This window comes from Poromitra crassiceps, assembly GCF_964638095.1.
Source record: "Poromitra crassiceps genome assembly, chromosome: 19".
In the NCBI taxonomy this organism is placed as follows: Eukaryota; Metazoa; Chordata; class Actinopteri; order Beryciformes; family Melamphaidae; genus Poromitra; species Poromitra crassiceps.
In genome coordinates, this window is record NC_139646.1 from 15843978 (window position 1) to 15864889 (window position 20912).

At 40.3% G+C, this 20912-nt stretch overlaps 1 protein-coding gene across 3 annotated transcripts in view; it reads right to left on the reverse strand.

Moving 5' to 3' along the window:
- Nucleotides 1-489: 489 nt before the first annotated feature.
- LOC310794190 (integrin alpha-M-like) overlaps nucleotides 490-20912 on the reverse strand; it is a 29752-nt gene continuing 9329 nt past the window's right edge. For all 3 annotated transcript variants that reach the window (XM_083656128.1, XM_083656127.1, XM_083656129.1), the window contains exons 11-30: nucleotides 20332-20471; nucleotides 17986-18132; nucleotides 17708-17905; nucleotides 16215-16345; nucleotides 15410-15573; nucleotides 15164-15330; nucleotides 14518-14628; nucleotides 12137-12207; nucleotides 11900-12038; nucleotides 8129-8227; nucleotides 7834-7913; nucleotides 7605-7682; nucleotides 7312-7387; nucleotides 6690-6806; nucleotides 6558-6599; nucleotides 6320-6445; nucleotides 6101-6208; nucleotides 5874-5912; nucleotides 5633-5743; nucleotides 490-1702 (exon numbers count right to left, since the gene is read on the reverse strand). In XM_083656128.1, coding sequence (XP_083512254.1) covers nucleotides 1430-1702; nucleotides 5633-5743; nucleotides 5874-5912; nucleotides 6101-6208; nucleotides 6320-6445; nucleotides 6558-6599; nucleotides 6690-6806; nucleotides 7312-7387; nucleotides 7605-7682; nucleotides 7834-7913; nucleotides 8129-8227; nucleotides 11900-12038; nucleotides 12137-12207; nucleotides 14518-14628; nucleotides 15164-15330; nucleotides 15410-15573; nucleotides 16215-16345; nucleotides 17708-17905; nucleotides 17986-18132; nucleotides 20332-20471 — 2417 coding nt within the window. In that variant the 3' untranslated portion in view covers nucleotides 490-1429. The remainder of the gene's footprint in view (nucleotides 1703-5632; nucleotides 5744-5873; nucleotides 5913-6100; nucleotides 6209-6319; nucleotides 6446-6557; nucleotides 6600-6689; nucleotides 6807-7311; nucleotides 7388-7604; nucleotides 7683-7833; nucleotides 7914-8128; nucleotides 8228-11899; nucleotides 12039-12136; nucleotides 12208-14517; nucleotides 14629-15163; nucleotides 15331-15409; nucleotides 15574-16214; nucleotides 16346-17707; nucleotides 17906-17985; nucleotides 18133-20331; nucleotides 20472-20912) is intronic.

Genomic DNA, 20912 nt, shown 5'->3' on the forward strand with positions numbered 1-20912 from the left:
GATATAAGAGGTTTGTAGTTAAAGGGTTACATCCGGATTAAAAACATATTCTGGTTGTGTGTGTGTGTGTGCGATTATGCGAGTAGAATCACTTTTATGTAAGTAAGTGAGGTTTCAACCAAATTTCAATCAGGAAGGCCGCCATATTCACGTTACCTGATCAACCCGTGACATCAATCAAGCCCAGGCGTCGTCAACGTCAGTCATCGCCAGTCCATCCTAGTACATATAGCAAGGGTCCTACGTCACCCCCCACCTCTGGCGGATCATAGCAGCAGTTGGCATCACGGCTGGCCATTCCCCCCAGCCCACCACCAATGAGTCTGAACTCCTGTAGAATCTCCCACGAGGGGGATTCTCTATCCTAGCTCATACAGAAGCCCTCCTCTCGCCTCAAGAGGAGCGCCATCTTACAATGGAGTCATACGCCAAACTACCTACCGACCGGTCTCTCATGATTGAAGTAAATAAATGCACACAACACAGTAATGAAAAGAAATTGGTTTATTTTGACTGTACACACAGAGGGACAACCGAGCTGCAACTATTACCAAATATTAAAAGCGTAATTTACAAGCTATTATTTTGCGTATCCTGGCTCATGTGCGTCTGTTAGATAGCCTACTTTTACGTATTTAATTACAGTTCACCTGAACAGAATTAAGACTGATGCATGAAAAATCCAACACAAAATAAATGCACCTTTTTGGTAGGTATTACTGTATAACTCAAATATGTACCCCATAACTACACTACCGGTCAAAAGTCTGGACACACCTGATTGAATGTTCTATGTTTGTCATTATTAATGACATTTTGATCTAAAGGCCTCTGCTTTAAAGCTTGAAATTAGTTTCTTAGACAAATAGTGAAGTTAATGACCTTGTATAAATTTATTTCCAAAGCCTTTGCCTTCCCATCAAGATAGTTTAGATTTGTTTAACACGTTTCTGCTTGACTATTATTCTAAAATGCGAAAAATAGTAACAAAAAATAAATATAATAAAGAAAAATGCATATATCCAAACATTTGATTGGTACTCTACTTTCGAAGAGCAACTTCAGCAGGTATTGCTGTTCACAAGTATATTTCATATTCATTGACACTAAGGTTACATTGTCACAGACACAGATTGAGTTCGTCACCTGTGCAGAAGCATCAGCTGATGCAGACAGTGTCATTGCATTATCAAATTGCACAATATGGCAAAAGCAAAACAAATATCAGCTCTACTGCAGGTTCTCTAAATGCCTGTGCCGGAAGTCGCAAATGTTAAAGAAAATCCAGTGTAACCATAACCAAGCAAATATACATGTATAAAATAACACTGTTACTGTAGGCCTGGAAGTGCACTCAGCACTCCAGCAACATAACGGTTAAATTTAACATACAACAGTGACTGTCACATCACAGAGTAGAGACTGTGGCTCAGATGACCTTGGCGTAATGATCTGTTGTCAGAGCGGAGGCGGATTCGGTTTTGTCTGATCCCTCCACTGCATTTGCAGGTGTGATTTGGTCGCTGGCATCATCATCACTGTCAAGCAGCGGTTCGGCCTCTGCGGGTGGGTCAGGCTTGCCGTCGGTTTGTGATTGGCTGCTGGCGATAGCAGGGTCAGACTGGGCCATGGTGTCAAGTTGAATGGAATCTTGGTCTTGGTCTTGGTAATCCTGGACTGTTTTCCTCTTAAAGCAGCCCATCTTAGGACAGAGACAACAAGGAGAATTGTCACCAGAATCCTGCAAATTCAGGCTTATTTCACTTATTAATAATTCAAACAATGATTTATCTGCTCTGTTGTATAATTTACTATTTTAAAATTGAACGCAAAGATCAATAATTGTTGAAAAACGAACAAAAAAGCTCTAAAATTGTGCTTGTTTGTTGAATGTTTTTCTGTGTTGGGTCATATTTGAAGAGCTCTAAATTAAGATTTACCATACATACCATTTGATAAGGGAAGTGTTTTAACCTTTATCTACTTGCTGAGGGAGTGGCGGATATAGACCCCCCCAAATAAAAAGGTTAAATAGTGTTCTAGACTAGGGGTTCCCAGACTTTTCAGACCAAGTACCAAACCAAATTTCCCAGGGACCACATCCACGGCATAGGACTACAATCCCCCCCCTCCCCCCTCCCCCATATAATAAAATTGGCTGATTTAACCACGCATTAGCATTAGAAAGGCTGAATAACATCATAAGGCAACTGGTTTAAAACGGACACACACACACGTTAATTTTGTCATGTTTTTATTTTATTTAGTCTTAATCTTAGTCCTGTGTCGTATGCCTTTGTTAGTTTTTATCATATTTGGTCAACCTCATCCTGTTTTTATTATGCCTCCGCCGGCAATAGCCAGGCCGGAGTCGTCATGGTTTCTGGTTGTTCGTCCGTATGTCCGATGTTCTTTAACGCGAGGGAACGCCTTGACAGAATCATCATCAGTATAGACCAAATCACCGTGACGTCACCATGTAAACAAATTTACTTCCGGGTACCACTTGGGGAAGGCGGCAGGTTTAAATGTGCGTGTTGTCAAATAAATGCTGTCAAACCCTCTCGCTGTTTTCGGCCGACTACTTTCAATTTAAATGGTTAAACGGTTGGTAAACATGCTTGTCCGACGTATCTAGCCTTTCTTCTGTGTTTGTTTTATGTAGTGTTAGCTAGCTAATAATGTTTGTTTGTCTGTCAAACTCGCTGTTTTTTTGCAGACGTTAACGTTACAGACTCTTTCTCGCCGAGAAGAGCCTGGTGACGCGAGGTTATTACAGACAGAGCTACTGACGCCAAGTTAATTTAATTTAGCTTCAAGTCTACTCTGGTCTGGTCCAACAGGTAAATTAGCTAGTCTGGTCTCCACTAACGTTAGTGAAAGTGTTGTTATGAATGATATTAAACAACAACACAACACGGACGAACCATTTTTGTCTTCTTTCTGTTTTTGTCTTCAACACGTCAGTTTGTGCCGTCCACCGCCATTATAATGTGTGGACCTCAGGGGTACCCGGAAGTAAATGTAAACAACCCGCTGATTTGGTCTATATAAATGGGAGCTGGGGCTCTGTCTGTTTGTTTGTTTCTCTCTTTCTCTGTCCCACTGTGATGTCATAAATCCCACTGTTACAGCATCCGTGATGTCATAAATCCCACTGTGACATCAACAGTGATGTCATAAATCCCACAATGACATCATCAGTGATGTCATAAATCTGACATCAGTGATGCTGGTCTCATTGGCCACACAGCAAGGCCCCGCTGCGAATGCGAGCTGCAGGGCCAGCTCAGTGAGCTGCAGGACGGGCGAGCCTAGGAATCGATAAATTTACCTCAAACGTCCACTTGGACTCAAGGATGAACTGATTGCATTTTGGTGGTCAAAGTTCAAGGTCACTGTGACCTCCAAAATGCCATTTCCATGCTCGTTAACGCGATATCTGAGGGAACGCCTTGACAGAATTTCTTCCAATTTGGCTCAAATACCGACTTGGACTCAAGGATGAACTGATAAGATTTTGGTCGTCAAAGTTCAATGTCACTGTGACCTCCCGAATGCCATTTCCAAGCTCGTTAACACAATAACGACTTCCTACATGGTGCTAGACTAGTCTATCAAAATGTCTTAGCTGTCATTGATTGTGTTGCATAGTTGTTTTCTGTACTGTTGACAAAATGTGATATTGTAAGTCGCTTTGGACCAAAGCGTCTGCTAAATGAGATAATGTAATGAATGCCATGACGGGATTTCTTCCAACTTGCCTCAAACATCGACTTGGACTCAAGGATGAACTGATTCAATTTTGGTGGTCAAAAGTCAAGGTCACTGTGACCTCATGAACGCCATTTTCAAGCTCGTTAACTCAATATCTCAGTAACGCCATGACGGGATTTCTTCACATTTCGCTCAAACATCAAAGTCTGGATAGCCATGGATGTCGACTGCTCACTTGTTGAGGGAGGCATATATCCGTGGTGTGGGCGTTCTAGTTTAGTCAAGTTTTAGTCAACTAAAAGTCTTGAGTATTTTAGTCTCATCTTAGTCAAAGAAAACCTTACTATTGTTTCTTTAAAATTTCCAAACTCATTGGAAAGATCTATTAAACTGTTATTATGGAATGGTATTAAGGTTTGAACGTGCAATACAGACACAGATTTAACTGTTTAACTTCTCTTCTGATTGGATCTCTTCCCAATTCGTCCCTCCCTAATATTTTAGTCTAGTTTTGATTTGTTGATGAAAATGTCAATAGATTTCCTCATAGTTTTTGTCATCACAACTTGTCCTATTTTAGTCAACGTCTAGTTTTCGTCAGTGAAAATAGGTAGTAAACAAACATTTTTATGCCTCCAGAGGCATTATGGATCCGGGTTGTCCGTCCGTACATACGGCCATCCGTACGAGGTTCGTTAACGCGATATCTGAGGAACGCCTTGACGGAATTTCATCAAATTTGCCTTAAACATCCACTTAGACTCAAGGATGATCTGATTAGATTTTGGTGATCAAAGGTCAAGGTCACTGTGACCTCTCGAACGCCATTTTCAAGCTTGTTAACGCGATATCTTAGGAATGCCTTGTTGGAATTTAATCAAATTTGCCTCAAACATCGACTTGGACTCAAGGATGAACTGATTGGATGTTGGTGGTCAAAGGTCAAGGTCACTGTGACCTCTCGAACGCCATTTTCAAGCTTGTTAACGCGATATCTCAGGAATGCCTTGATGGAATTGCATCAAATTTGTCTCAAACATCGACTTGGACTCAAGCATCAACTGATTAGATTTTGGTGGTCAAACTTCAAGGTCACTATGACCTCATGAACACCATTCCCAAGTTCGTTAACGCAATATCTGAAGAACAGCTTGATAGAATTTCTTCTGATTTGGCTCAAACATCGACTTGGATGCAAGGATGAACTGATTCCATTTTGGTTATCAAAGGTCAAAGGTCAAGGTCACTGTGACCTCTCGAATGCCATTTTCAAGCTTGTTAACGCGATATCTCAGGAATGTCTTGATGGAATTTCTTCGAATTTGCGTCAAACGTCCACTTGGACTCAAGGACATTTTGGTGGTCAAAGTTCAAGGTCACTGTGACCTCACACACCCAATTTTCAAGCTCTGTAACGCAACATCTCTGGAGCGCCTTGACGGAATTTCTTCCAATTTGCCTCAAATGGCGATTTGGACTGTAGAATGAACTAATGGCGGAGGCATAAGTCCGTGTTGCGGTCGTTCTAGTTAATCATAGTTTTTGTCTACGAAATTAACACACACACACACCTGCCACCGCTGTGAAAAAGACCCATTTGGTAAAAGAAATTCCCTCGCCAAAATTTTGCTTATCGTTGGAGCGTTATTTAGCTCATTCCTGATAAGGTAGCATGACATGGTTGTACCAATGGATGCCTTGGGTCTTCTAGTTTTATTTATGAAACTTCACTGGCTTTAAAACTGAGCCCTAACCCTGAAAGTAAAATTTCTAAATCGTGATATTTCCCGAATATCACAATATTTCCGAAAATCGACCCAAGCCTACTCCTCGGGGTTAATACGGTATTATGTAAAAACTGGAGCCCTGCGGTCCTGAAACCCTTCTATTCAGAAATTGCCAAGTTAGCACTCACCTTAAACATGATGACAGTGATGATGATCAAAAGCAGGAGCCCCCCTCCAACTCCTGTCGCAATGATCAACAGCTGGTCGGGATGAATTATTAACTCAACAGACACAGTCATCTGATGGGGGAGAAAATTAGACTTTCAGGAGTAGGCCTTGTGATTCTTCAGCTCTGATCTTACATTTCTTCTGGATAGTTGTAACTGTTTGAGTTTATGTATAGACTGAGTGTATCATGCATGTAGTTACCTCTGCTTCGGGGAAACGGAATTCGGTAGAATCTTTATTCTGCAGTAAATAAAGGCAACCGTACAATGAAATGTGGTCATCAGCATGCTTAAAAACATACCACAAGTGAGAAATCTTTCCTTTGGCATTATAGACCCTTTTCACAGGGGCCATTTTGTGTCCAAAAGGCAGGATAAACACCGGTGCAAGCAAAACACTGAGGGTTTACATCAGCGAGTTCAACCTACCTCTGTTCTCGCCTGAACAAACCGCTGTCTGTCGTAGCTAATGTGTATAGAGCCATTAAACAGAACCTCCGCTCCATCGCCAGTATATCGTTTCAGAAAAGCGATGTTCTGTGAAGTGAAAACATGTCGATTACTGTAACATTATGTTCCACACTTCAATTTAAGACCATTTTGAACCAGTGCTGATGATTTTTGTGTTCTTGATGATACAGTACATACCTTTGCATTTTGCTTGAGGTCCTTAAATTCGACTTCCCCAGACAGTTCAAAAGTAGTAGTTGAATGTTTCTCCAGAATGAAACTCTCACACGTTATGGATTTGCACTCGTTTTCATTTGAACAGTTCTGTAACACAGGCAAACGGTAGAATTTGTTCATTTCATTTTGATGGGATTTTGACTTGTAAATTCACGACCTGTTCAAGATTGAATAGTTTGATAATAAATGTTTTACTTACTCCAGACTTGAAGTCGATGGGGTCTCTGCATTGAGTTGTGCTCTTAAAAAAAGAAGCAGCATCAAGGATTTGTGATTTTATAAATAACAACAACAGTGAATGCAAGTGGTTTTCTCACTGCCAGCATGTTACCTGATGCTTGGATGCCATGGTGACTTGGTAGTTCTTCATTTCAAAGTTGTGTTTGAGTTTAGTCGGGAAGTTCAGGGTCACGTTGATGGGCAAAGCCTTAAAACCCGAGTTCGTCACCTATGGATAGTGTGAGATTCATTTTTGACCTCTAGATTTTCCACAGAGAGAATAGAACAGACCATAACCGGTATTGAGTTTCAGTTCCTCCTACAGTATGCTGCTGCACAATCCTTTCTCTCAAGCATGCCTTGTCCTCAAAATGAGTAATTTCAAGAACACTGCAAAAAAATATGAAGGCACTTAAAACTGTTTCTGAAACTGCAAGTTGACTGAACTCATAATGAATATGTTGTAAATGTATGTATCTTTTATATATATATATATATACCGGTGTATATATATATATATATATAAATAAATATAAGTGTGTGTGTGTGTGTGTGTGTGTGTGTGTGTGTGTGTGTGTGTGTGTGTGCGTGTGCGTGTGCGTGCGTGCGCGCGCGTGCGTGCGTCATTAAGTTGCCATTTAAGGATGTGCTGATTTCATTACCTTTTTACAGTGCATGTAGTGTTTTTATACTTACTCTACATAAGCTTTTTACATCATAATTTAGGACTTTACCTCATATGTAGTCACAAGTCTTTTTGGTGCAGTATCCTCCGATGTAAATTGCAGATAAGTGGTGGAGATTTCACTCCTAAAAAGAATGAAGGACAATCACCATTTGCAATTATTGGCGAGATATAAGAACTATTGATAGCATTTCAAGGACATTAATATGTTATTATTATATATTTATTTTTGGCATTTTCATACTTTATTTGACAGGAAGGTAGGCCTGAGCCTTATGGTAGTAATACATTTCTAATAGTATTTATTAATTTACATGATACCATGTCACTAATGCCACTTACACTTTTACTGCCAAGTCAATTTGAAATTGAACAGTGATGTTTTGGGTCAGGGAACCTCTGGTTGAGTTTTCATTATCACTGTAATGAAAGAGGATGCAAAATGCATTTCATATTGTAAGTATTACGTGTGAGAAGAAGGTTTTACTGAGGTTTTTCCACATTAATAATGCAGCGGAAAATGTTAAGCATTGTCCCATGTGTCGGAGTGATCGTATGAGTAAGCCTCTACCTTTTTCCAGTGATCGTCATCAACATCGTGTCGTTCCAGGCATAGGTGTTACCGATGCGGAATACACTCTTAAATGTTGCCTTAAGAGAAAAATGGCCAACGACATTGATGTTAGAATAGATTCAAACAAAAAATCAGAAAAACAGAGAGAATGTGCACAAAGAACTCCATGTAAGAGAAGTTGAAAAGGTCAGTGTTATAAATGTCAAAGGCTTTGTCACTGGGTCACATCTCCAACTTTAAACTATGACACTTCCGCTTCTTTCATCATCTGTTTCTGTGCTGCATGACTCACAGTGGATCCACTTCGGTAGACAGGGGGGCTGATGCTGCATGTTGTTTTGTCTATTACACCTTCGTCACCTTTATCGTTGCAGCTATACGGCGTTAACCCCTGTTGAAGTCAGTCAAACAAAACAAAAAAAATCACACCCAGGTGTTGAAGTAAGCAGTGCAAGTTTAGGAACAGTCATAATCTGAGAAAATGTAATAGAAGCTTTGTGGAAACGCGAATCACAGTACCGGTATTTGTTTCTGATGTGTGGTTTACCTGCTCCCCTGCCCTCCTCTCCGTATGCATAGGCTACACCTGACTGATCTATCCTCTCATTCTACTGTACAAACTGGGCGACATGCTACAAATCCACACGCGTATAGAAGCAGCGGCTCACTTAAAAACAGAGCGTGTCCATGAACAGTGAACAGAATCAGGGTCAGATTTTAGACAAATGTGCCTGGACTTTTACACAAAGGAATCCCATGAATGTTTAGAGAGAAGAGTGATTTCAAATAGCATTATGGGGCGCAGAGATGGTGTAACAACTGATTGGACGATACTGTAGCTTACATGTTATCTTGTTTAGGTGCCTTCATTTTCATTATTTCCAACATACACAATTTCATAATTTGTGCAAACAAATTCATAAGCCAATTGCAAAAATTGGTTCAATGTCCTTGATTGTATTGATTTGTTTAGTTTAATTTGAAAAATTGAAGAAAGGAGCTGTTAGGAATTTAAATGACAAAACTTAATTGGAAGTAATTGTACCTGTGTACTACAAAGAGATACAGCCTGACGAAAACCCAACGGTTGAAACGCGTTGCGGTATTGTTCTTGCCCGTAATCACCTTCATGAAGATGTACTCTGTTTGTTAAACTCTTTGTAGTATTCAAACAAACTGGCAATAAGCCAGTAGCGAGCACACTCACCAGTGTTTTTAAAGTTTCGGTGCACGGCACAGGAGAATACTTAGTAGGAGAAGGAGAGCCAGCACACAAAAATGTCCTTTCGTTAGGTTTATTCCAGTTTTTCACCAGGTACAACACACAGATGTTTCAGCCTAACGGCCTTCTTCAGCGTGTGGTGTCAGGCGGAAATGACGTTTAAATACACTGAGACCGGAAGTCCATTCAATAAACGAAATATCAAAATTCAGTTACAGTATATAAAGAATTCAAGAACCAAACAATGCACAACACACAAGTTCCATTATCAAAGAAAATGTCTACATGGAACTTGTGTGTTGTGCATTGCTTGGTTCTTTAATTCTTTTTAGAACACGGCTCTCTCGAATACTCGATTCTGATTGGTCAATCAACAATATTCACCGGTCATTATTTCTCGACAACCGACCGCTGCTCTGCCACACCTGGATTAATCAGTTGGTAAGAGCATTTTGTCCGCAGACGCTACTAATTAGGCCAACCAGTTGCAGCTGTGGTGTCTTGTGTGCCAATTACGAATGAAACCGCTTTGTGTTGAAAACGCTATTAAAAAATCTATTTGAATAATTATTTTTGTCAGATTATTGAATGATTTAGTTGTAGGCCGTGTTCTAAGCGGGATAATGTATACTGAGCCGGTGATTACTGGAAATAATGACCTTCAGGTGAATATTAAGCCCTCCGCTGCGCGTCGGGCTAAATCATTCACCTGTCGGTCATTATTTCCACAGTAATCACCGGCTCAGTATACATTATCCCTTACATATACTGTAACTGAATTTTGATACTGTAACACAAAAAATGGGTAGTTACTGAGGAACGAGTAAGGATCGAACCATTAGTTCATGAATAGTTAATGATTAGTTAATGAGTAGTTGATAGGTAGTTCCTTAATGGTAGTTACTTAAGAACTGACCATTAGTTACCATGTTAACGAACCAGTAAGTAATGATTACTTCCCTAAAATTTTTTTTTTTTTCATTTGTTTTCATTCACTAGTTCATTAATCGGTAGTTCCTTAAAGATCCTTAATGGTAGTTACTTAAGAACTGACCATTAGTTCCCATGGTAGTTACTTAAGAACTGACCATTAGTTACCATGTTAACGAACCAGTAAGTAATGATTACTTTACCAGGTAGTTCCTTAAGAACTGACTATTACTTACCATGTTAGTGCATCATTACTTCCTGCTTACTTTACCATTAGTTCCCATGTTTGTGCCCCCTCAAGTAAAGCAGTAGATCTTCCTGAGTTGTTACTAAGGGATACACCATTACTTCCTGCTTACTTTACCATTACTTAACATGTGTGTGACCCCTCAAGTAAAGCAGTACATCTTACCGAGTTGTTAGTAAGGAATGCACCATTACTGCCTGCTTACTTTACCATTACTTAACATGTTTGTGCCCCCTCAAGTAAAGCAGTACATCTTACTGAGTAGTTACTAAGGAATACACCATTACTTCCTGCTTACTTTACCATTACTTAACATGTTTGTGCCCCCTCAAGTAAAGCAGTACATCTTACTGAGTAGTTACTAAGGAATACACCATTACTTCCTGCTTACTTTACCATTACTTAACATGTTTGTGCCCCCTCAAGTAATGGTAAAGTAAGCAGGAAGTAATGGTGTATTCCTTAGTAACAACTCAGTAAGATGTACTGCTTTACTTGAGGGGGCACACACATGTTAAGTAATGGTAAAGTAAGCAGGAAGTAATGGTGTATTCCTTAGTAACAACTCAGTAAGATGTACTGCTTTACTTGAGGGGTCACACACATGTTAAGTAATGGTAAAGTAAGCAGGAAGTAATGGTGTATCCCTTAGTAACAACTCAGGAAGATCTACTGCTTTACTTGAGGGGGCACAAACATGGGAACTAATGGTAAAGTAAGCAGGAAGTAATGATGCACTAACATGGTAAGTAATAGTCAGTTCTTAAGGAACTACCTGGTAAAGTAATCATTACTTACTGGTTCGTTAACATGGTAACTAATGGTCAGTTCTTAAGTAACTACCATGGGAACTAATGGTCAGTTCTTAAGTAACTACCATTAAGGATATTTAAGGAACTACCAATTAATGAACTAGTGAATGAAAACAAATGAAAAAAAAATTTTTTTTAGGGAAGTAATCATTACTTACTGGTTCGTTAACATGGTAACTAATGGTCAGTTCTTAAGTAACTACCATTAAGGAACTACCTATCAACTACTCATTAACTAATCATTAACTATTCATGAACTAATGGTTCGTTCCTTACTCGTTCCTCAGTAACTACCCATTTTTTGTGTTACAGTATTATGAAGTGTTACCCGTTTATTGAATGGACTTCCGGTCTCAGTGTATTTAAACGTAATTTCCGCCTGACACAGCAACACGCTGAAGAAGGCCGTTAGGCTGAAACGTCTGTGTGTTGTACTTGTACCTGGTGAAAAACTGGAATAAACCTAACGAAAGGACATTTTTGTGTGCTGGCTCTCCTTCTCCTACTAAACTCTTTGGAGTACACAGGTACAATTACTTCCAATTAAATTTTGTCATTTAAATTCCTAACAGCTCCTTTCTTCAATTTTTGATATTCTACTGTGCCTGCTGAGCTGTTTTGGTCCACACATTGTGTGTTTTTAGTTTAATTTGACCATTATTTTTGCTGAATATAGATAGCCTATATTCAGTAGAATCAGGCTTTTGATATAAAATTCTAAATTAAGTTTACTTCAGGCAAAAAAAAGAGTAAAGAAGTTACTAAGGCATTATCTATTAACGCTCATGCTGCAAGGTGTTTAGCATTGTTAGTAATAAACAATTGACAGGGATAATGTATTGTGTATGTCACCTCGTGATCCATCTTGGAGAAGGAGAGGCCTGGAGGATAGTGCAGTGTGAGGCTGGTGTTGTACGAGTCGTCACCGGGATTGGCCAGACTTACAGTCACATGGAAGTAGGCCTGGTCCACCACCAATAATGTTTTGGTGCTAAAAGGAACACACTAGTTCGCTTACATCTGTCCATATATTTGATAATTATGATCTTAAAGTTATGATATTTCTGAATATTTGTCAGCTGTACGTACGCGAATTTGAAATCCACCACCAGGTCTGCAATGCATTTCTCCTTCTTTCTACAGTTCCTTTCGAAGGGCACCTGTAAAACAAAGTTCTCATTTCTGTTGATGCCACATTTAAAAATACATATAGCAAGTCTTCTGATGTGATTTCTGTCAGTGTTGAATTGTTGATCAAATTTGGTCACAATTTTTTTTTAACAAAAATACAGAGCAAGTCATAAAGGATTAATGAATGAATACATTTTAAGACTAATAGCTATTAACTATCGAGAGTATGCAGGGTATCCGCAGGGTTTTGAAAAGTATTAAAAGTTGATCAATCAATTTAGGGAAAATTAAGGCCCTTAAAAAGTCTTAATTGCTGTTTGAGAGATATAAAATTGTGTAGCTCTTGTGCTCATGGTGTTAAATGAGCATGTGATATTGTCCTATATCGATCACAGACCCCTGAATTGAATCGATATCGCATCGTAGCGGACTTTGTGATATCAGAAAATTTATTTTTGTCATAAGCTACGTATAATGATGAAACTTGTGATTTACACCTCTATCGCTGATGTGACAAAAGTGGCGTTGAGGGTCTTGAAAAAGTATTAAAAAAGGTCTTAAAAGAATTTAACTTCAGGATTCCTGCATATACCATGATATGGCAAATAGGTAAATCTCTCAAAATGTTGGCGTATTAATTTATTATCCAATATCTCTTTAGCGGTTGTGCCAACATTTATTTTAATAATTATTTGCATTCACAGTCTATCTCACCACTAAATATTGTTAATTATTACACGTCTTTGTTGAAGACTTGATTCTGACTGATCAATGACGGCATTCATTACAGAGCCTGTAATTTCTATCTTTTCCATTGAAAATGGCTGCTGTTGTTCTTCTGCTTCCCAGCGGGGAATCAGCACCATCTCTGCTGTGGCTATGCGTGGAAACCCATAATTATTACTCATCCGGAAGAACAGAAAATACAGGCTCTGGCATGACAAAAACGGCTCAGAATTGGAAACTACACAATCAATAGGAACACGAATTGCCCGTAGCGACGGACAAAAACCTTCTTGTGTGAGGCAAGTACTGTTTTATTGTGATTGCTACGTGTATGAAGATGCAAGGCCATTTTTAGTGGAGCCTGCAACGCCATATTGGGGTGCTACGCTGAGACTCAGAATAAGAAACAGGCCGACTCTCGTGTCAAGGCTCGTTCAAACCATGCCCTCTTTGAACTCGAACTATTCCTTCACACTTGGTACTACAAACTCCCTGCAAACTTTAAACAGGGCACCACTTCAGGATGCTTCGCAGCGGGGTCCTGATTTCCCTGTCGGCATTCATTTCACAATAATATCCCTTAAATAACATAAGTCATATTCTGGTCTTCTGTTCTGCGTATAGATCTGTTCCTTTTCATTATGTGTAAACTAGTACAGTGCCCGTTTAAAATGTCCCTGTCCAGAACGGGCTGATTGCTGCTTGCAGCTTTCTCGAGAACCGCTCATTCAAACAACTTCACATTCGACAATTGCAGTGCCCAGTTGCCCCACTGCTAAGTTTATTAATATTTGCACCTGTCATTTGTCCAAATTGCACCAAACCTGAAATTCCACAGCCTTGGGTCCTTCGACAATACACCCGCCTATAGACCCATTTCATGGGCGCCATTTTGTGCTGAAAATGTAGGATAAACACAGGTGCAATCAACACACTAATGAGGGTTTCCAAATTCCAATCATTGGAGTTGGAAACCCTCATTAGTGTTTTGCTTGCACCTGTGTTTACCCTGCCTTTTCGGCACAAAATGGCCCCCATGAAAAGGGTCTATTGTGAGGTCGACAAACTGTTCTCAAGATATTACTGGTCCCGCCTCTGTTGTTTTTCTCCTATGTGTGCACTCTTTCTTCTCTCTCTGACATCACAGCCCCACTGTGATGTGACGGTGTTTGTAACAAACAGCCCCCGCTGCACTCAGACAGAGCTGAGCGGCTCGCTGTTCCCTTGGTTAGTCAAAGTTTATTAGTATATATATATTGTAGTTTATTACTAGTGTCCAAATTGCACCAAATCCGACACTGCACTTCCTCGAGTCCCCAGCAACACACTGATGTCGATCGGACGAACGGTTCTCGATATAGGACAAACAAACAGACAGAGATTCCTCACATTATAGTATGATATTCATATCTTTGAAGTGTTTTTTTAAACTGAGATGTTGCGTTCTCAGTTGGTGACATGCTGATACCTAGATGTTACATGTTGATACTTTTTTTTATAGACTGCATCTTTAAAAACAAAAAAAAAGAAAAGCAAAAAAACATTGGTTCACATAAATACTGTATACTGTACTCTGTCAGCCTATATTCTGCTGCCTTAGCTGGTGTACGTACCTCAACAGCAGTCTGTCTGTCACTGTCCACATTCAGGATGGCAGTCTCCCTTTCAGGTTGGGAAAAATTCAATTTGATGCTGATGGGTGAAAATGTGTCTCTCACACATTTCTGCAAGGATGGAAAAAGATTAACAAGTGTTGAGTTTGGCCTCAACACCAAACTATTCTAAGCATATCAGTTGCTGTTATAATTACCTGTACTAAGAGTGACAGCGTTAGGACAAATTAAATTTAAGTCAGTCATGAAGTTATGCATCTGATCTTGGTGAGTAGTTTATATTCTGGTTTTCATGGCGGTCAAATGCTGAATAATATGTTAAAACTACGTGGAATTTTACTTTAAGGTTCAATAGAGGGCAGAGCTTAAAGACAACAAATATTCATTTTGTGTAACCTTTTCATTTCTGGCCCAAACCAGTAACATGAGGACCAAAAAAACACCTCAAACCAGAAGATAAGAGTTTGTCTGTTTGTGAAACACAAATTGGATGAGTCTATATACCAAAAAGGAGAGCTTAACTCAAAGTCCCAAATCATACACTCTCGACTACAACTGATTTTAAAGTCATAATTCTGACTTTAAACTATTATATCTATCTAATGGTGTAAGGGATTTTCCCTCTAGAATAGATAAATCCTCATACCGGCATGCTGATGGAATGGTTGAAGCAGGTCTGACTCTGTTCACTCCACAACTCTACGGTAGACTGAAGATTCCTTGCTCCCTTTTCGGATTCTTTGAAGGAACCCCGAACCGAGCTCTCTTCCAAAGTAAGGGTGTAGGTGATTTTCAGACTGGTGTTATGCGGCCCTGCAAAGGAATATGAGATCTTTCATTTGTCCAGAATTGGCGGTGAACTCTGAATCGCGTTATTTAGACAAGTTTCTACCTGCTTCCCTCTGGGTCGTCTCTACCATGTCAAAGCAAGCTGTTAAGTTAACCATAGGCAGAGCAGTATCTCTAGCATTTTTAGCCAGGCAGTTGATTTCACCAGTCCTTATCTCCGTGGGTTCAAAGCACAGATGAGCCGAGACGTTAAAGACAGGCTTGGACCTGGAAGGCAGAAGTGGTTAATTGTTAGACCTTGTACCACGAGGCTCTTTGCTGTTTGGTTGTGTTGTACTGATGCATGAAGGAAGGGTGAAACTGAAAATTATTGGAAAGAGAATAGAGAGAACAGAGAATATATTTATTTATTTATTTATTTTGACAGGACAAAGCAGTTTTGTGTTGTTTTCATCACCTAGAAATTGTATTTGTCTCTCTACGAGCTTTGCCCATACAATATACTGTACATACCCAGAGGTGACTCGAGTCCCCGAGTTACAATTTGAATTGTTTGAGACTTGACTTGATGCATAAGAGAATACTTGAGACATGACGAGTTCTGGTGTCTTGGGAATTGATTTTGACGTGTACTGATGATGATGATGGCTTGAAAATGTTTTGAATGATTGTTTTTGAAATTTGTATGGAATGATCAAATTAATTAAAGTTGCAACTGATTATAGAAATCAAACTCATTGATGCACTTCCCAAGTTTTTATACTCTTAAAATGATATTGCATTGAAAAGTTGCACATATTGACTTGACTTGATATGCTACATGTACACTTGACTTCAATCACATGGACTTGACTTGAAATTGACTCGGGACTCGAGCAAAGTTAACTCGGTCCAACCTCTGTACATACCTCAAGACAAGAGCCCCTCCACGTGATCCAACCACAATATCTGTGAGTCCGTCCTCGTCAAGATCGATTCTCCCGTCCACTGCCTGTCCAAAGAACTGCAGCTCAGGCTGGAATTGCCCTCCCGTGATTCTCTGGAAGAACAGTTTTGAGAGTTGAAACATGGTTTGCACACCGCACGGTACGGTGTCACTTTGACAACATGCTGCAGTATTGTGTGGTTATGAGAGACCTGGGTGCTCTTTGAAAGCCATGAATACAAATATTTTTGGATTGAAGCAGCGTACCTGTATCTAAAGTTTTGTGCCAATATTAAATTTCAGCGTGCATACGCAGCTGCATGGCCTCGCCCCTATCTGTCTGTGTGTGTGTGTCTGTCTCGTGTGTGTGTGTGTGTGTGTGATGTCACAATGCCTCTGACATCACTGATGATAACACAATTTAGGACATCACTGATGACATCATCAGTGGGACAGAGAGAGCCCTGTGTGTGTTGTGCATGTGTGTGTGCACGTTTGTGTCTGTCTCTTGGTTGTGTTTCGTGTGTGTGTGCATGTGTGTGCCTGTCTGTGTGTGTGTGCGTGTGCGTGATGTCACAATGCCTCTGACATCACTGATAATGTCACAATTTACATCACTGATGATGTCACAATTTATGACATCACTGATGATGTCATCAGTGGGACAGACAGACAGAGCCCTAGCTCCCATTTATATAAGAAGAAAGACAAGATAACCTTTACCCCAGATATGATGTCAGTACTTGCCCTGCAGCCCCCCGTAATGGTAAACCTCCCTGTAAAACAACATACGCTAAATCCTAATAGATACTGAGAATAAAAGGGAAAGATGAATTTCTAAAAATTAAGGAAATTATCTCAGACTGATATCACAATTATAATTTTCTATCTGAAGGGTGTAGCGTAACATCAATGACCCCATGACATTGCTTCTTTAGTTTGATACATTAGTATTCCTGTTGAAAGATATTGGGGGTATTGAAAGGGTGGGACATAATGCGGCGAGAGATTACTCAAAAGTAGTATAAACAATGGTTTATAATAACATATAATAATGATATATCAGTTACAGATTAAAAAAATTATGGGATGGGTAGTAATGTAAAAAAGTCTGGTTTATTGGTTGGCATTTTTATTTATGCGCTACTGATAGATGATGAGGTAACCAATAAAGATACGCTGTCTTCCATGAAGTTGAAGTCATCGGATTTTGATTTTGGGGTACAAGAAAATACAAACTTTGAATATTTTTGGCATTTATTTAAAAAAATGGAAAATTAGGCAGGTTGAACTTTGCTTTTATAGACTGCCACTCCTGAAGATGGTTGAGTCAAATCATATGCGAGAATGACTTGCCTATTTCTGATTTTTACATGTACAGGACCATCTCTGTAGTCCAGCTGCTGCTGCTTACTTAAGCTAGAGCTCCTCTTGAGCCCAGCTAGAGAACCTACATGGTCCTTTGTCTTTTCTCACCTGGCTGGAGGTGCTGCGTATGCCTCTGTGTTTGTCACCGAGGTAGATGTACACAGCCCCCTTGTGGTTATCCTCAAGTGGAGCTCCGACGGCTACGTCTCGGAGACCATCTCCATTCAGATCCGCAAGGGAGGAGATGGCGGTGCCGAATCTGCCCCGAGATGCCACAGACACCGTCATCACACTTTTCAGTTCCAGCTGTGGGAAATGAGAAGATCAGTTAAGGAAGATGGTTCATGAAGGCACAACATAAATAGCTCTCTGTTATCAAAGCCCACCTCATGCGTCAGAGTGTAGACTGAGATCTGCCCTTCTCTCCTCTCCTGAGCCTGGTGAAACAGCGGTGCACCCACGAGTAGGAAGTCCGTGTTGTTGTCTGAGTCCACATCCACTGTGCAGAGCTCTGCCCCGAAATAGGAACCAATCTGAAAATGTGTTGGATACAAATGAGAATTTAGAGCCTTGCGAGTTGAGGTAGGATACCAGAGAGCACTTGCTTTATTCAGCCTGAACAGTTTAAATTCCTTGGGGAGCAATATCATATTAACCTGACGCTGCCAGATGGACGGTTTAGCTTCACATTGCGGATCTCGCGAGGTTATCCATCTTGCAAGCAAGGTTAATATCATAGCAATCAACTTTTCTGCATAAAAGATTTGCTTGGCTTCCTTGTCTTTAAAACGGGCTGTACCGACCCTGACTCAAATGGGTGCAAGCAGGTGCCCGACTCTAAAGCAAGGAAGTACTGTGGTTTCCTCTCTGTAGCCACAATAACATTTCCCATGGGTTTCTTTTCTTGAAAGGTGCTACAGTACATGTAGCAATGCATTTTGACTGAATCTTTCCCACATAAACATTATTTTACTGCTGAGCGATAATTCAATATTATCGTTGTGGAATCATATCGTGATGATATGAAGCTATTTTAATACCGTGACACATTTCTTCTGTCTAAATTGATGATGGCAAGCACATTTTACTTAGAAACTCTGCTAAAATGAGGAATGGTAAGAATAATTTATTTTAACATTTTGGTTCAATGAGGTGGACATTAATTTGATTATTTAATGTGATTTTGCATACAGTACATGGACTAGATGGATGGACATGGACTGGATATCGTATAGCCTATTGATATAGAGAAAAATTCGTATGATTATCATCATATTGATTTCAACCATATCATCCAGCCCTACATTAATTACCATAAAGAAAGTAGATTGGAGTTGAGAAGATTGGCAGCCTCTCCTGGCCTCTACACTGCACTTTACATTGTGTGCCGCTGAATCAGATTTTGTGAGAACTCTGCTGGGTTACTTTACACTTACAGCACAGAACAGGGAGCTGAGAGTGAGTGAGCACAATTCTGTTCAGCCACAGCTATGCCATTTTATGTGCGATTGGGCTGAATCTTTTAGGAAGTGTAAAGAGCACCTCTGCAGATTTTTGAATTAGGTCATTAGGACTGATTAAATGGGCAAAAATGCCTCATCGCAGGTTCAGCACCATGGAGAGCTCCAGAGTTTGAATCAGCCAGTGAACTCTGTAGCAGCACACAGGTGAGGTGAGCTGAGTTGTAATCAGCCACTGAAGAGGAATAGAAAGGCCTCTGGGGAGAGAGAGGAGAGACTGCATGGCAACTCTGTGAGCGAGGCCTGACTAAATGGCCGGGTGTTCCGCTAGTTGATGGAGTTTCACTGAGCACCTTGGACATGAACCATTTTCTACTGCTGCTTATTCACCTTATGTAGAAGAGACAGTCTGGCTTGAGAAACTAACAGGAAGTGTAAACACAATCGGAAATTCTGATTGTGTTTACACTTCCTGTGACTCATAAACCTAGTCTGACTCATACAGTATGTGAGTCAAACTAGGTTTGAGCAGGTGAATCAGACTAGTTTGAGCAGATAAAACATTTTGAACAGGAAGCTGTGACACAATGGATCAAGTGGGCGGGACTACATACAGTGAATAGGGAAGGCTCAGCCTCTGCACACCGCAGGCTTGTTGTGTTGGCTTCTTTTACAGACAATCAAGATCACTTTGAGTTCAGCATGAAGGCTCTTTACTGGAGCGATATTTGCAGTAGGTATACGAGCCTGAGTCACAGTTACACTTCAGCCAACATGTAAAGTTAACCCGGAACTGATCCTAGCCCGAACAGCCAACATGTAAAGTTAACTCGTAACTGATCCCTGAACAGACAACATGTAAAGTTAATCCTGACTGATCCTAGCCCGCCCCCGTCATGCCAAACTGACAACATTACACCGCAAGGCTAAACGATGAGAGACAGGTATATATTTTACGTCATGTACATCAACATGGCATAAATGTGTTTTATACATTATATTTTAAAAAAGGGTGTCAAGTAATGGTAGCCTTTGTACGTGTAGTGCACGCCACAGTGTGACCGTCTGATCACACAACCAAATACAGTAAGTAAGAGTTTCATAAGAGACTGAACTATTATTAGACGTGGAGACAACGACACCATCTGGCCATCCGCCTCATAACTTTTGGCATCTGATGTCACGTCACCGTCTGAACGATGTTTGCTGGGATGGTTTGCAACTTTTTATCGGTGTGCGCTTTACTGAATAAAATATATTAATTTGACCAACCTGTGTCCCATTGACTCTTTGTACTACAGTCCAGTTGTTGCTGTTGTTGAAAAGTACCACCTGTCCTGTGTGCTGGAATCTCGGTGCACCAGTGAAATACAGAGGCATGTTATTCTTCTCTCCGGCAGAAAGTGAGTATCCTGCATTGACAAAATCAGTCTCAGATGGCGTACAGTCTGCACAGACACTAAACTCATAATCAGTCTCAGAGGAAATGCTGCCTGCACAGAAACTTCACTCACACAAAAAAGAACTGTTAATGCAACGATGCGGGTGTCAAACTTCTGCCTGTGCTCCTTTATCACACCTCTATATACAGTATGTGCAGTGTTTATTCTGTTTCATTTTCAAAACTAGAAATAACGGTTGTGTGCCTCCAGCAACAAGTCAAGTTGCAGTCTACATCCATGTCGGTCCAGACTCATACAAGCACACATACCTTGAAGCCCATGATGGCGCAGTGGTGTGGCCATTCAGTCTACCCTAACCCTGCCCCTAACTGTAAACCACCCACATCCCCCTAACCGCTCCCCATACCTAGCCCTCAAACCCCAACTCTCTATGGCCGTCCTATCCCTAGC